Below are 17,508 nucleotides of genomic sequence, written 5' to 3' on the forward strand. Positions count from 1 at the left end.
GTAGAGATGTCGCGAACATAAAATTTTCCGTTTGCGAACGGCTAATGCAAATTTTTGCAAATGTTCGAACGGGCGAACTGGGCGAACCGCCATTGACTTCAATAGGCAGGTGAATTTTAAAACCCACAGGGACTCTTTCTAGCCACAGTAGTGATTGAAAAGTTGTTTCAAGGGGACTAACACCTGGACTGTGGCATGCCGGAGGGGGATCCATGGCAAAACTCCCATGGAAAATTACATAGTTGACGCAGAGTTGGGTTTTAATCCATAAAGGGCATAAATCACCTAACAATCCAAATTTTTTTTGAATGAACAACGTCCAGTGTGTGTATACGATCAAGTATGATGTTGTATCGATCAGGTAGTGTAAGGGTTACGCCCGCTTCACAGACATTGACAGACCAAACTCCCCTTTTAATGCACCGCAAACAACCGCAAACAGTCCATTTGCCCAACCGCAAACTCCCCATTTGCACAAGGTTGGATACCAAGCTAGCCATGTCATTGAACGTTTCTTCCTCCACCCAGCCACGTACAACACCAAGGGCCCACGAAAGGTGAATTGAATTGATTTTTCAAACGGGGAGATAAAAAAACGCTGGCTTCCTCCCCTTTGTTTGAATCCACGGTCACTGCGTCTGCGCCGTGCAATTTACTGTCACACCCGATATGAGTGTTATTTTCTGTAGTTCTCTTCTCATCAGTTTAATGCCTGTTACGTCCCCAATCTGGGGTCCATTTATTGAATTGATTTTTAGAACGGGGAGATGGTTAAAAAAAACGCTGGCTCCCTCCCCTTTCTTTTAATCCACGGTCACTGCGTCTGCGCCGTGCAATTTACTGTCACACCCGATATGAGTGGTATTTTCTGTAGTTCTCTTCTCATCAGTTTAATCCCTGTTACGTCCCATATCAGGGATTGCCTTTTGTGAAAAAAAAATTTAGGCCGGGTAGCTTCGACTGCCTTCACAGTGACCAAACTCTGATACACCAAACTGAATTGATTTTAGGAACCGGGAGATGGAAAAAGCAGCTTGGTCGGTCCTCTTACTCCCAAGTTGGGGCACTGCGCGTGCACGGAGCAATGTGTTGTGACACCCTATATGAGTGGTGTCTTAACTAGTACTATTCCTATCAGTTTAATCCTGTTACATCCCCTATTCGGGGACGTGTGTCGAATTGATTAAACATTGTCGAATTAACGAACCATTACGACATATTGAAATAATTTAGTTCTGAGCTCTGTACTTGCTTTGTATTGGAATTGATGGGGATTTTTTAAATTGTCTGCATTATTTCTAATAAACTATTAAGAGACTTTGTTATGATTTTTTTTATTTTATGTATTAAAAACCCATACAAAAAAAAAAAAGAAAATTAATGTTTTTTCTATGAAAAATTATCCAGCCGATCGCTTTTGGTCTGATCATAATGAAGCAACGGCCTTATCATCTGGGGTGTGGCAACATTGCCAACACACTCATAGAGGTGATGATCACTTCATTGTGATACGCAAGCCCCTTCACCACAACAAGGTACCGATCACGAAGGGGAATTGACACTTGTATGTGCCATTTTTTTGTTTTGTTTTTGCAGCCACAGTGCAGCACCAGAGGCCAGAAAAATTTGGCATGTGCACATGCCTGAAAAATTAGGTATTGTTGCAGCCGCTTGAAATTGATGTTTTCCAGGCAGAAAGGTGACTAAAACATTGCGGCTTGAACCCTAGTTGGTGTCGGAGAATTCACGAAAGTCATCCGGTATGCAGACATTAAATACAGCAGCGTGGGGACCATTTTGAGGCCAAGGCATGTCATCAGGCCTTTTGTTAGTCAAACGTATCCCCCACTGTCAGTCCCTTCGGGATCCAAGCCTCATTCATCTTAATGAAGGTGAGGTAATCAACACTTTTTTAAACGAGGCGACTTCTTTTGTCAGTGAAAATGCCTCCTGCTGCACTGAAGGTCCTTTCTGACAGGACACTTGAAGCGGGGCAGGCCAGAAGTTCTATCGCAAACTGGGATAGCTTAGGCCACAGGTCAAGCCTGCACACTCAGTAGTCAAGGGGTTCATCGCTCCTCAGAGTGTCGATATCTGCAGTTAAGGCGAGGTAGTCTGCTACCTGTCGGTCGAGTCGCTCTCTAAGGCTGGATCCCGAAGGGCTGTGGCAATGTGTAGGACTGAAAAAACTCAGCATGTCCTCCATCAACAACACATCTGTAAAGCGTCCTGTCCTTGCCGCCGTGGTCATGGTAGGAGGAGGATTACTTTCCCCTCTTCCCCAGTTAGATTCCCGTTGTGCTGTGACATCCCCCTTATAAGCTGTGTAAAGCATATTTTTTAGTTTGGTTTTGAACTGCTGCATCCTTTATGACTTTCGGTAATTTGGTAACATTTCCGCCACTTTCTGCTTATACCGGGGGTCTAGTAGCGTGGCCACCCAGTACAGGTCGTTCTCCTTCATCCTTTTTATACGAGGGTCCCTCAACAGACATAAAAGCATGAAAGACCCCATTTGCACAAGGTTGGATGCCGAGCTACTCATTTCCCGTTCCTCGTCCTCACTCTTGTCATTGACGATCTGTTCTTCCCCCCAGCCACGTACAACACCACAGGTTCCAGATAGGTGACAACAACAAGCACCCTGGGATGCCTGCTGTGGTTGGTCTTCCTCCTCCTCAAAGCCACATTCCTCCTCTGACTCCTCTTCCTCATACTCCTCTTGCAGGTCCGGCAAGCGATGATGACGAGGCTGTTTCTGGTGGTGATGGTAACCACAACTCTTCCTCTTCCTCTTCACACTCATCTACAGCCTGATACAGCACTCTTCGCAGGGCACGCTCCAGGAAGAAAACAAATGGGAGGAGGTCACTGATGGTGCCTTCGGTGTGACTGACTAGGTTTGTCACCTTCTCAAAAGGACGCATGAGCCTACAGGCATTGCGCATGAGCGTCCAGTAACGTGGCAAATAAATTCCCAGCTCCGCAGAGGCTGTCCTAGCACCCCGGTCATACAAATACTCGTTGATGGCTTTTTCTTGTTGGAGCAGGCGGTCGAACATTAGGAGTGTTGAATTCCAACGTGTCGGGCTGTCGCAAATCAAGAGCCTCACTGGCATGTTGTTTCGCCGCTGAATGTCTGAAAAGTGCGCCATGGCCGCGTAGGAACGCCTGAAATGGCTACACACCTTCCTGGCCTGCTTGAGGATGTCCTGTAAGCCTGGGTACTTAGACACAAAGCCACACGTTGTACGATGAGATTCAACACACGTGCCATGCACGGCACATGTGACAACTTGCCCCGATTCAATGCCGCCAACAAATTGCTTCCATTGTCACACACCACTTTGCCAATCTCCAGTTGGTGCGGGGTCAGCCACTGATCCACCTGTGCATTCAGGGCGGACAGGAGTGCTGGTCCAGTGTGGCTCTCTGCTTTCAGGCAAGTCAACCCCAAGACAGCGTGACACTGTCGTATCCGGGATGTGGAATAGCCCCTGGGGAGCTGGGGGGATTCAGTTGATGTGCAGCCAGACGCCGCAGCAGAAGAGGACTCAGCCAAGGAGGTTATCGAAGAGGATGGAGTAGAGGAGGTGGCAGTAGGCCTGCCTGCAAGTCGTGGCGTCACCAACTCCGCTGCAGAGCCACGCATTTCATGCTTGGCAGCCGTCAGCAGGTTGACCGAATGCGCAGTGTACGTGATATACCTGCCCTGACCATGCTTTGCAGACCAGGTATCAGTGGTCAGATGGACCCTTGCCCCAACACTGTATGCCAGAGATGCCATGACTTCCTTTTCAATAACTGAGTAGAGGTTTGGGATTGCCTTTTTTGAAAAAAAAAAATTGTCCGGGTACCTTCCACTGTGGTGTCCCAATAGCGACAAATTTTTTGAAGGCCTCAGACTCCACCAGCTGGTATGGTAAAAGATGGCGGACTAAGAGTTCCATCAAGCCAGCTGTCAGATGACGGGCAAGGGGGTGACTCTGTGACATTGGCTTCTCACGCTCAAACATTTCCTTGACAGACACCTGACTGTGGGCAGATGAGATGGAACTGATGAAGATGAGAGGCGAAGTGGCGAGTGGTTGAGAGGGGGCAAGGAGGACAGCAGTGGTTGACGTGGCTGAAGATGCTGGATCAGGAGGAAGATGGTGGCTTTGAGTTTGTGTGCTGCTTGCACTCATGTGTTGATCCCATTGGCGTTTGTGATGTGAGATCATGTGCCTTTTGGCACAGGTTGCAAATGGCATTGCTGTTATCAGAGGCAGATACACACAAAAAATGCCACACTGCTGAGCTTTGCAATGACGGCATTCTGGTGGTGGCAACAGCATGCGTTGATTGGCGTACTGTCTGGCTGACCCCGGGTGCCGATACATGCTGTCTGACTGTGCCACTAGCTCCTTGCGACGACCTCCCCCTGCTTCCAACTCGTCTCCTCCTTCTCTCTGTCTCCCTTTCTGAACTTTCCCCCTCTTCTTCTCTTCGAGCAGGCACCCACGTGGCATCCACGGACACATCGTCATCATCAACCGCTTCACTTGTATCTAACACCTCAGCAAAGGAAGCATCAGCGGGTACAACATCATCATTACACTGTACGTCCATGTGTGTAATGCTGCCTGACTGAGACATATCCCTGTTATCTACATCCTCTGGCAATAATGGTTACGCATCTCTAATTTCATCCAACTGATGTGTAAATAACTCCTCTGACGGATCAAGTGAAGCAGCTGTGGTGGCTGTGGTGGTAGTGGGGGTGGTGGCGGCGGGCGGGAGAGTGGCAACTTGAGAGCAGGTGACCAAAGCTGAGCTGGAGGAGGATGGTGCGTCAAGGTTCTTAGCGGAAGCTGTTGAAGATTGGGTGTCCTGTGTAAGCCAGTCAACTATGTTCTCAGAATTTTTCGGGTTCAGGGTACGTGGCCTCTGAACACTGGGCATTATTCCAGGGCCAGTGGAAAACACAGCACCACGACCAATACGGCCCCTGCAGGGTGGCCTGCCTCTGCCTGTCATTTTTTTTTATAAGTGGTACTAGGCGTGCAAGGTACTGTGCCACCCTGTATAAGTGGTGGGCAGTGGGCACAGTACAGTCTGTGTGGGCCTGACACACACTGGCTTGCAACTGCGATTATATCACAGTGAAAACATAATTTGACTTTTTTTTATCTGCAAGGTATTGTGAGTGACACCCTGTAACGGTATGAGTGGTGGCCTGGCCAGTGGGCACAGTACAGTCTGTGGGCCAGACACTCACTGGCTTGCAACTGCGATTATATCACAGATAAATAATAAATTGAATTTTTTTATCTGCAAGGTATTGGGATTTGTGAGTGACACCCTGTAATGGTATGAGTGGTGGCCTAGCCAGTGGCCACAGTACAATCTGTGGGCCAGACACTCACTGGATTGCAACTGCGATTATATCACAGATAAATAATAAATTGAATTTTTTTTATCTGCAAGGTATTGGGATTTGTGAGTGACACTCAGGTAACGGTATGAGTGGTGGCCTAGCCAGTGGCCACAGTACAGTCTGTGGGCCAGACACTCACTGGCTTGCAACTGCGATTATATCACAGATAAATAATAAATTGAATTTTTTTTTATCTGCAAGGTATTGGGATTTGTGAGTGACACCCTGTAATGGTATGAGTGGTGGCCTAGCCAGTGGCCACAGTACAGTCTGTGGGCCAGACACTCACTGGCTTGCAACTGCGATTATATCACAGATAAATAATAAATTGACCTTTTTTTATCTGCAAGGTACTGGTCTGTGACACCCTGTATGAATGGTGTGCACACAGTACTGTCTGTGAGCCTGCAGCCTCTCACACACGGGCAGGCAACTGCAATATACATATATATATATATATATATATATATATATATATAAGCTGACTGATGTACCAGCCCTAAAAAGGGCTTTTCGGGGTGCTGTCAGGATGCTGTCCTTACAGCAGATAAGTCTGTGGACACAGAACACTGCCCTAGTTAACGCTTTCCCTATTAGATCAGCAGCAGCAGCAGCACTGTCCCTCCTCTCACTAAGAATGCAGCTTCCGAATAAATCTAAAATGGATGCTGTCCAGGAGGTGGGAGGGTCTGGGAATGTGATCGGCTGGATTGTGATTGCCTGGAATGTGTCTGCTGACTTTGAGGTACAGGGTCAAAGTTTGCTCAATGATGATGTATAGGGGGCGGACCGAACATCACATATGTTCGCCCGCCGCGGCGAACGCGAACAAGCCATGTTCACCGTGAACTGTTCGCCGGCGAATAGTTCGGGACATCACTAGTTATAAGGTCATTTCCAAAACTTTGAAGTCCATCATTCCACAGTGAAAAAGATTATTAACAAGTGGAACATTCAAGACAGTTGACGATCTTCACAGAAAGATTAGAAAAAGTCTGAACAAGTATGGCTTGTTTTGGAAGGGTTGCCAGGAGAAAGCCTCTTCTTTAAAAAAAATAAAAAATAAAAAAGGCAGTGCGGCTTATGTTTACAAACTTGAATCTCAATAAACCACAAGACTTCTGGAACAATGTTCTATGAATGGACAAAACCAAAGTGGAGATGTCTGACTATAGTGTACAGCCCAACATTTGGTGAAAAACAAACAGCAGATCAACACGAAAACCTCATACCACTTGTCAAGCACGGTGGTGGAGGGGTGTTAATTTGGGTTTGTTTTGTAGCCACAGGACCTGGGCACCTTGCAGTTATTGAGTAGACCATGAACTCCTCTATATAGCAAAGTATTCTAGAGGCAAATGTGAGGCCATCTATCCAACAGCTAAAGCTTGGCTGAAACTGTTTTTTACGCTGGACAATGAATCCAGCAAATCTACAACAGAATGACTGAAAAAGAAAATAATGATGGTATTGCAATGGTCCAGTGAAAAGGCAGACCTCAACTCAATTGAAATGCTGTGCTGGGACCTTAAGAGAGCTGTGCATAAATTATTGCCCACAAACCCTAATGAACTGAAGCAACATTTTAAAGAAGAGTCAGCCAAAATTCTTCCAGAATGATGTGACCTACTGATAAAGAAAATGATTTCTTCGTGTTATTGCTACTAACAGTGGTTCAACAAGCTATTGATTCACGGGATGTACTTTGTTTTTCACGCATAGCTTTTTCTTTTTGGCTTCCTTTTTTTGAATAGTTATTAAAAAGTCAGGATCTGTTATGGTTTTTGTTTATCTGATTTTAATACCTTCTAAGGGCCAGATGTTTTTTTTTTATTATGCCCAGATACATTAAACCATAGAATTCAATATGGCTGTACTTTGTTTTTCTCATGGCTGTCTATATCCACAGGGCATTTCTTTTATCTGCTGTATGGTCTTTGCAATGTACAAACATTACAACCTATTCAAGGTATATGACTCTACCTATAGCTTCATTACTATACATTCTAGCTATGGTCTCAACACTTTTAGGGCATCTCACCCATAGTAGTGCACATACATTTACCATTCCCTTGGTGATATCCAACCCCTGGGCCAACCCTTTTAAATGCACAATACATAGTACACCACATATCATTACATTATGGAAAATAATTATGGGTACAAGTTACATGGTACACTTAGGTGCTAGCAAATATAATAGTATGCATAACCATGATATAATAGCAATGTTGGCATGTTCTAGCAATTGTCACATAACAGATAAAATAAGTAGTATTGCTACTGCTACAGGGTTAAGCAGTAACCAGTATGTCACCAGCTACTATAAAGGATGCAGTTGTCTTTGTAAGGGGCAAGGCTGATTTCCAAACCTCGTGCAAGCATATTATAGGTGTCCTTGTTACCAGTACATCTGTATAATAATAGTGGCATTTTGAGATGGGACTAATAATCAGGGATATTGTACATATTCTATGGCTAGTTTCCATTATTACAACATCCTCTCAAATAATCAGTGATAATTGGATGTTGTTATTAGAATTGAGTGGGGTGAGTAATACAGGACGTGGGCACATTAATATGACAGTGAAGTGGAAAACGAATACTTTTCAAAAACACATTTTCAGAGCATCAGTAGTGATAAATGTATTTTCATTTATTTTTAGGAACTGTCATGATAATTAGAATAAAGGCTTACAAATTAACAGATTTAGCATTCTAAAGATAATTTTTATAATTGTTGGTTCTAGGTTATTATACTATGAAAAATATATATATTTATATACATTCATTGACAAAATAAAATTAAATAAACAAAGCACCAAGAAGGAGTTGTTGGAATTGAGGAAAACTTTATGTGTGAATTAGAGATGAGCAAACTTATTGAGTGTTAGCAAATTTTTCGAAATTCGAACAGTTGCCAAATCGATTCATTAAAAAATCAAAGAAATTTAAAATATTTAATAAAATAAATAAAAATAATATATGCTTTAATTGTCCTGAATATTATGTGCAGGGTCGGACTGGGAACTTAAAAGTGGCCCTGGAAAAAATACTAAAAGTGGCCTAGTTTTGTAGTTGGGTCCAAACTGATGAAGGGCAGGGCCAACACAAGTAGGCAGGGCCAGCAATACCATATTGTGGCACATTATACCACCCCAACAGAGCCAAATACCACAGTCCATCACAAAATACTGCCGCCAGCAGCACAAAATACATCCCCAAAAACTTCCACTGGCCAGCCGTGAGGGGGACTCAGATGGCCCCCTGGGAATTGGCCCAACAGGAAATTTCCCTGTAAGATCTATGGCCAATCCGCCCCTGGTTATGTGACCCTCTGAGGTCTCCGAGGACACAGATTTTTTATATCTTTTTAGTATTTTTTTTTTTAAAGAAATGTTTACAAATTTCTGCCTTTTCTCTCCTCCTTATAAGCTCCGTAACAAATGGCAGCAATAGCAAATAATGTCAGAGTGACGCTGACATATATAGCTATTAATAAAAGCATGGTTGATGGTGTTAAAAAATAGCGTGTTTAAAAACACACTGCTATTGTTTATGTTATGCTTTTTAATATTTGAAACCTTCCAAAAATTGTCAGTTTTTAGGGGCAGATGTTGCTTAAACACACACAGTGTTATGGGGGGAAAAAACTGTGACTTGTTGGGGCCGAGCATCAAAAAATTATGCCTCAATGGTGTGTTTATACACACACATGTCAATGCATTAAGAATGAGTGGCTTGTTCTGCAATAGCGTCCAAAAATTATGTGTTAATGGAGGCAGAATGCCTGTCTATATTTATACATGCACAAGTGTTCATTGTCAGAAGAAAGAATGGCTGGTACTGAAGTTCATCAAGCCTGGGAAAATTCTCCTCTTTATGTGGGAGCAGCAGCAGTATAGTGTGGATGTAGAAAGGGTAAGGTGTATATGGGTAATCGTGGCAGTTGTAGAATGCAATTTCTGCATTAAAATGTCTGAACTACACAGTTTGTTGCAGTAACACATTCACAGAAATCATAATTTGCATTACTGCAGTAAATTGCGTTTTATGTAGCTACCCATTACCTACAATAATATACATGGATTCAGTAACATGGATATAATGCACTGAAATGCAGTTACAAATTGTAAATTAAAAATTAGAAAACAAAATGCCCAATTGCTTAGTGTTTGAAGCAGAATGAATGCTATTTGGGTGCTGGCAATACTTTTATGTAGAAACATTTTTTACAAAAATAAAAGCTGACTGCCTGAATACTGTATACAATACAATATGATTTTCTTGCAGGTATGTAATGCAGAATTAGTTGCCAGAAAGCTGAATGAAACAAACAATTGTGAGTGACCAGCCCCTTACTCCCTCACTCTCTCTATATGCATTCCCTGATCAAGTACCTAAAATATACTTGCTTATATCTAACTATTCTCTCCTTCTAGTGTCCTATCACACTAGATCAGTGGTTTGTGTTTATGTCACAAGCCCCTGAAGAGTGGGAACAGACGATGGGAGTGGTAGTGGCTCTGTCTAAAAAAAATTATTCACAATGGCAATCCTTACACCTATGCTCCCTCATACCAGGGCAGTTATAGAAGGGTGCACTCTTTTTTTCTTTCAGGGCACACCCTGATATTGGGGTTCCTGTCTGATGGTAGTTGATGTTATGAATGTTGTTTGGGTGCAAGGCAGGAGATATAGGTTCTGTAGCTGGCAAATGGTGCTGGAGTCACTTAGCAAGTCTTTCTTTACTTGAGTGCAGAATGGTAGTTGAACTATAGCCAACAGTATCAAGGCACAGTCCCAAGGCAAGTCAAAGTGCAGTCTCTTTCCAATGGCTGTATATAGGCAAACAGCAACAATGATGATAATGGAGTAGTAGTCCTTGAGATCCTTCTAAATACTTTTCAAACAAGATGATCACAGGTGTGAGAAAATACAAACAGTTGGCCAATCCATTACATAAGTGCTAAAGGTACAGTTAGCTGTTAATGCTTCCACTAGCAGCCAACCCTATAACTATAACAAGCAAATACCTTGCACAAACCCTCAGCCTTGTGATCTTAGACAGTCTGTGATTGTCTTCTCCAGCTTTCCCTCTGGGATAGTTCTCACAACAGGAATGATGTTTCTTCTGGAGGCAGGCAGAGCTAAACTCTGAAGTGGTTGATACAATGCTGACTAGAAAACTCCTCCCTCAGAGGGGAATGCTAATTCCCTATACTGAGTCAGGACATAATAAACAGTGCCACCTACAGGCAGCTTTTGGGACTGCATACAAAGTATAATACAAAGCATGAACTGATTAAATAACATCAAATCAAGAACAATTTGCAAGTACCTTGTTCTGGGATACTGCATCCCCTATAATAGTTTTTTGTCAGGTGCTGCCACGAGACACTCTTTCAGATTCCAAGTTGAATACAGAATGGTGATTCCTGTTACTGTGCAGAAAGACCTGGCTGAATACTCCCCCGATTGGATGATCAGGCTGTCTTTCAGCCTATGTGCCAATCGCGGTTTCCTGGGAAACTCTTGTTGTGTGAGGGCAATATCCCGCTGAAAAATGCCAGTTGGAAAACGGCTGGCAAAAGGGACTGATTTTGAAACATAAAAAAAACTTCTGAACTTATTAACTACTGGTACATAACTCCATGTGACATTTATATGGAAATACATGAAACTCATGGTGCCTGAACAGAACACTATGTGGAAACATTTGGCCATAATTGGTACCAATGTTTCATACAACCATGAGCATGAAGCAGAAAGAGCAACTGTATTTTCATAGTACAAACTAATCTAAGATAATTTGTAATATATTTTATCAGAGGGAGATGCATCCTTCTCTTCTTATTAGACTCTAGACTTTTTATTCTGATGACCTATCCTCAGGATAGGTCATCAGTATCTGTTTGGTGGGGTCCAACACCCGGGCCCCCCGCCGATCAGCTGTTTGAGAAGGTGAGCACCGCTGCCTTCTCTCTGCTTTTTCTTGGCCAAGTGACAACTTGTTCATGTGTCTCATGGCCAAGGAGCAGCTCAGCCCCATTAAAGTGAATGGGGTTCAATGTGATACCAAGCACAGCCGCTGTCTTTGCAAAATAGATGATCCCCACATATAAAATACTGGAAAAAATCCGGGAAAACCCTTTTAATTCCCAATTTACTGCTCAAATCCATCTTCAGAAAGGTTGGGCTGTCTGCTCACTGAAGGATCAAATTTCATAGAAGTCTATGGATAGGGAAGGGGTGAAGAGGAGTAGGGAGGGGTTGCTGGAGACAGGTACAGACATAGACAGACAGGGAGACTGCTACTAAATTGTAAGCAATTTAATATTTTAATTAACTGCTGGATTTATAGTAAACTGCTTAGTTCAGCAGTATAATGTACTTTATTATTACTGCTTATGAGACAGGGCTACAGAGAGTTAGTCAGCAAGAGCTCCATTTCTCCATGTGAAGTGCATGGGCAGACATGATACCAACTAAACTCAGAAAAAATACAATTACACGCAGATTACAAAGTTAAAAACTGCTACTTACTTAGTCTTGTTCATGTTAATGTTGGTGGTAGTTTTACCTGTCATAGAATTAAATAAATTATATATAAGTCATACGATGTCACAGCCAAGATACTTACTCTTATATAATACTATTCTGTACTGTTTTTCTGATTATTCTAGGTCCCATATCGCCACTTCCAGCCTTTTGGATTTGGTCCCCGAGCATGTGTAGGAAAATACCTTGCTATGGTGATGATGAAAGTGATCCTGGTGACTCTGCTGAAGAGATACAAGGTGCAGAACCTGCAAGGACGGTCCTTGGAGAACATTCACAACAGCAACAATTTGTCCATACAACCTGATGAAACCCAGTCCTCATTAGAGATGATCTTCATTCCTCGCTGCACAGATCAGCTCACAAACTAGCACACAACATATTCACTTATGCCAAGTATTAAAGTCTGAAATGTCATTTATCTAGTCACTGTGTTGGTCTGTGTTAAATCTTGAGCCAACTCTTGCTATTGTATGAGAGCTGTAATTCCAGTCTGACATGCAGTTACGGTATCTATTTTATGTATAATTAACAATATTATTATGAATAATAAAATATTTCTGTTTGTTTTTACACATTACATTTATTAATCTAGGTAAGGGGGAACTAACTCTCCTTAGGGAGAGAGCACTTTAATGGAGCGAACCATACTGATAAATTCAGTGTGGTGAGCCATGATGACATGGCACCTAACATTACAGTTAATATGTTAATTATATTATTTACTTACCTATGTGAAGAATGGGTTAACCCAGATGCTGTGGGTGCTTGCGCTGATATCTTCAAATTTGATTGGAGATCACTTTAACTGCCAGTTTGAGAACCTATAAAAGAACAGAAAATAACGATTTTGGCTCATTCACGTAAGTATTTTTCAAGAGACAGACCTGCGTTCATCTGTGTCATGGAAGATCTGTTGAAACAACTTATTTTCAGAGCAGAAAGCCAAGGGGGAGAAGAATGGCTGAGGAAGTGCTTACAGCAAGGACCGGACCAGCAAGAAGAGCTTCTTTTATCTTCTAATCCCGTCTGCTGCGCAGTACCTGGCGCGAGCGCCGAACTGATCGATCCTCCCTGCGATAATTTTTTGCGCATGCGCGAAAAACCTGAGACCCGCTCGCCGATTAAAAAACGTCAGCGGAGAGACAAGAGGGCATATTCCCCTTCACAATATGCGCCTCCTTCTAAGACCAAGAAAACCAACTTATCTTCAAGCCGAGCCAGCAGGAAAATTCAACGGCGTCATTTTCAACAGCATTCAACTGTCACTCAGGAGCCATCACCTGCTTCAACAGTTGATCATCCTCCTACATCATCTGCTTCTGGTGAGCTGAATTATAACTTTTTAAGTGACTGCAAACCGCAGGGCACTATTAATCAAGAGATTAATTCACTTGACATTGATTCTTCTAAATTGAAGATTCAGTTGTTTGATGAATTTTTACTTTACCTATCTAAAAAGGATGAATCACCAAAAAATGTTTGGTCTGGATTAGCAGATGTCAGTCAAGTTAATACCCTTAATAGTCTGACTGCTGCTAATTCAACCATTCAACCGTTCACTAATGTACCTAAAATGTCCAATATTAACCCTGAAATGGCAGTAATTCCTGAGCTTGAATTTAACTCAGGTATAAAAGAGACATCTGTTAAAGAAGTTCTGGCGTGTCAAATTTCTCCATTAGGGTTTCATTTACCCTTGAGCGTGAAAGAAAAAATTTGGAGAAAAGAATATGTTGAAATTTTTTCTCTTCTTCCTTCATCTAGTGAGAATTTAAAAAGTGAATTATTGAAAGACAAAAAATCAGATTCTGAAGAAAATAGAAAATTACACCAGAAATCCTTTTTTAACTGGCTGCAAGCATTTAATATATACGCAGCAGTTTTGGGTGAAAAATTTCCTAGTCTTTGTACTGGTTTATTTTACCATGTAGATACTATTTTGGAGGCATATAGAAATTTTGGCGGAATGGGTTGGTGTCTGTATGACGAATCCTTTCGTCAGAAACTTGCAGTATATCCGAATCTAAATTGGGGTAGTAAAGATGTCGGGCTTTGGTTGAATTTAATGCTCCCTAACAAAAACAATCTTTTTCGTCAACCCAATTTCATTAACGTCAAAAAAGGTATCTGTTTCGCATTTAACGAGTCGCATTGCAGATGGCAACATAATTGCAAATACCGACACGAGTGTTCTTTCTGTGCCGGTTCTCATTCAGCCTCAAAATGTTTTAAAAAACAAGGTATTCACTTCCCAATTTCTAACAAGGAAATTCAATCGTTTAAACAAGGTGACTCCGCTGAATTTGCCAATAATAATTCAGTGGCTAGGTCATTACCCAAACATTCAGATGGCTAATTTATTAATTGACAGTTTTACCAATGGGTTTTTCATACCTGAATTTGTGGGTCCAGGTTGCATTCTAGTTGAAAATGCGTTATCTGTAAAACAAAATATTGACATTGTTAAAGAAAAAATTGAATCTGAAATTTTGGCAGGTAGGATTGCTGGTCCCTTTGATTCTCCCCCCTTCTTGAATTTTCGTATATCTCCTTTAGCTTTAGTTCCTAAAAAAGAACCAAATTCTTTTCGTCTTATTCACAATTTATCTTATCCTAAATTCAGTTCCTTAAACGATGAGATGGAAAAAAATAAAGCCAGTGTGAAATACTCCTCATTTGATCAAGCTTTGTCTTTTTTACAAAAAGCAGGCCGCAATTCTCTTCTTGCCAAAGCTGACATTAAATCTGCTTTCAGACTACTACCTATAAACCCCATCGGTTATAATTCTTTGGGTTTTTATTTTCTCGATAAATTTTTTTATGATATGGCCCTTCCCATGGGATTCACCCTATCTTGCTTTTATTTTGAGGCGTTTTCAACTTTTCTACACTGGGTTATGGATATTGACTCAGGTAGTGGATTTTTACTACATAATCTCGATGACTTTTTATTTATAGGTCGTGTAGATTCGGATGTTTGTATGAATCTTCTGAATAGATTCATTGGTATAGCTAAATATTTCTGCATTCCATTAGCTGTAGATAAAACTGTCTATCCTACTACGAATCTAAAGTTTTTGGGCATAGATATAAATACAGTAAGAATGGAATTTAGCATACCAATGAAAAAAATCCAGAATACTGTTCAACAATTAACTCGCATATCCGAAAAAGAAAAAATTACGCTTAAACATCTTCAGTCTCTTTTAGGTTCTCTTAATTTTATTTCTCGTGTGATTCCCATGGGAAGGGTCTTTTCTAAAAGATTGTATGCTGCCACATCAGGTAAGTCCTCACCTCGATCCCATATTCTTGTCTCTTTATACAGATGCGTCTGGTGCTATTGGATATGGTGCTTATTTTGACAACTTTTGGTCTGCCGAACGTTGGCCTTTAAATTGGATTAGTAATAACATGTACTCAAAAAATTTGGTTTTTCTAGAATTATTTCCAGTTCTAGTTTCTCTAACAATTTGGTCCTCAGTGTTTCAGAATAAGAGAATTCTGCTAAGGTTGGACAATATGGGAGTAGTTTTTTCCATAAACTGTTTAACTTCAAAGTCTCCGTTAGTTTCTTCATTATTGCGTAAGATAGTTTTTCAATGTCTAAAATTTAACATTTGGATAAAAGCTAGATTTATTTCTGGGAAAACTAATTATATTGCTGATTATTTGTCCCGACAGCGCTTCAAGGAATTCTTCTTAATGACACCTCGAGCTTCCCGAATGGGAATTCCTTGTCCAACTCATCTTTGGGAGATATCAGAGGATTAACTAATGAACTTATTTTTGGTTCATTAGCCAAGAATACATGGGCAGCATATTCTGCCGCATGGTTGGATTGGAAGCTTTTCTGCATATCTCAAAAAATTTCTTACATTGATTTTAATTTAGGGAATTTTATCAAATTTATTATATATCTTTACAACAACGGTTTACAAGCCGATTCTATTTCTAAAAAATTATCGGGCATTTCTTTTTTCTTTAAATTAAAAGGCGAAAGCTCTATTCTGAATAATTTTATCATTAAACAAATGATTAAAGGTATCAAAAGAAAGTCAGTCCACAATGTTAAGACCAGCCCTTTATCTATTGAATTGTTACAAAAGGTCATATGTAATTTAGTATTAGTTTGTTCTTCGGAATATGAAACCAATTTATTTTCTGCAGCATTTTCTATAGCTTTCTTTGCTGCTCTAAGATTAAGCGAGATTGCTGCAGACAATAAAATCTCAAATCCCCCATTATTGATATAGCACCTTCAAAAGTTGTATGGATTTTTGGTGATGAACTGATTCAATTGGCTGAGAGAAGATCTGCTTTTAGACATTCTACTGTTAATTTAGGTTATTCAGCAGAATTTTCCATAAACTGGTTTTCCTTTGCTGACCTTAAAATTTCTGATATCTTCAAGAATGTCAGCCTTATATATTCAAAAATGTCGAAACCTGACCTGTTTATTTTACATATTGGCTCGTTTGATTTGGGAAAAATCAAAACGCATTTGTTAATTTATGAATTAAAAGAATTGTTATGTAAAATATGCTACTTACTTGATGGTGTTGTACTCGTATTTTCTGACATCATCCCAAAATTTTCTTGGTTCAATTCTGAGTTATCCTTTCTGGAAACAATTAGGAAAAGAATTAATAAAAAAATGGAGATTTATTTGAAGGAAATTGGTCATGGCAATTACAGACATGTTGAATTAGAAGGATTCGTTAGAGGACTTTACCAAGAAAAGGATGATCAGCTTTCTGATATTGGATGTGATATATTCATTTCAGATTTGCAGAACATAATTGATAATGGTTTTTATTAAAGGCTTGCAATGTTTATTGGGCCACTTGTTTTTATGTGGCGTTGTGGGGTTAAGTCACTCTCTGAGTGGACTGAGTGTTATATGGTTTATTGGTTTAAATATTTACTTATTTATATTTGAGAATAAATTGGATTAACCAGATTATAATTAATTGGTTAAGTAATAAGCATTGCGGCCTTTAATTACCCAACTAAATAAATAAAGATATTTGCTTAAATTCTATTTTGAGTGATGATTTATTCTATTTTGTGAATTGGAGCGTATGACATCATGGAGCGAACCATACTGATAAATTCAGTGTGGTGAGCCATGATGACATGGCACCTAACATTACAGTTAATATGTTGATTATATTATTTACTTACCTATGTGAAGAATGGGTTAACCCAGATGCTGTGGGTGCTTGCGCTGATATCTTCAAATTTGATTGGAGATCACTTTAACTGCCAGTTTGAGAACCTATAAAAGAACAGAAAATAACGATTTTGGCTCATTCACGTAAGTATTTTTCAAGTTCCCTCCCTCCCTTCCCTATTTATTTTGTCGCTTTGCTTATTGACGGGGGTTAAGTCACTCTCTGAGTGGACTGAGTGTTATATGGTTTATTGGTTTAAATATTTACTTATTTATATTTGAGAATAAATTGGATTAACCAGATTATAATTAATTGGTTAAGTAATAAGCATTGCGGCCTTTAATTACC

At 40.6% G+C, this 17,508-nt stretch overlaps 1 protein-coding gene and 1 long non-coding RNA gene across 2 annotated transcripts in view; one reads left to right on the top strand and one right to left on the bottom strand.

Moving 5' to 3' along the window:
- The window catches only part of LOC122927630 (aromatase-like), a 118,549-nt gene extending 106,002 nt beyond the window's left edge, over nucleotides 1-12,547 (top strand). Inside the window, exon 9 of the mRNA XM_044279639.1 lies at nucleotides 12,106-12,547. Coding sequence (XP_044135574.1) covers nucleotides 12,106-12,351 — 246 coding nt within the window. The 3' untranslated portion in view covers nucleotides 12,352-12,547. The remainder of the gene's footprint in view (nucleotides 1-12,105) is intronic.
- Nucleotides 12,548-12,744: 197 nt separating this feature from the next.
- On the bottom strand, nucleotides 12,745-17,229 carry LOC122929639. The gene is made up of 4 exons (XR_006387992.1): nucleotides 17,171-17,229; nucleotides 16,537-16,607; nucleotides 14,378-14,422; nucleotides 12,745-12,804 (listed from the first exon to the last, which is right to left on the bottom strand). It is a non-coding gene; the product is annotated as an uncharacterized LOC122929639 (long non-coding RNA).
- Between the last annotated feature and the right edge of the window lie 279 nt (nucleotides 17,230-17,508).

This window comes from Bufo gargarizans, chromosome 2 (genome assembly GCF_014858855.1).
Source record: "Bufo gargarizans isolate SCDJY-AF-19 chromosome 2, ASM1485885v1, whole genome shotgun sequence".
Lineage (NCBI taxonomy): Eukaryota > Metazoa > Chordata > Amphibia > Anura > Bufonidae > Bufo > Bufo gargarizans.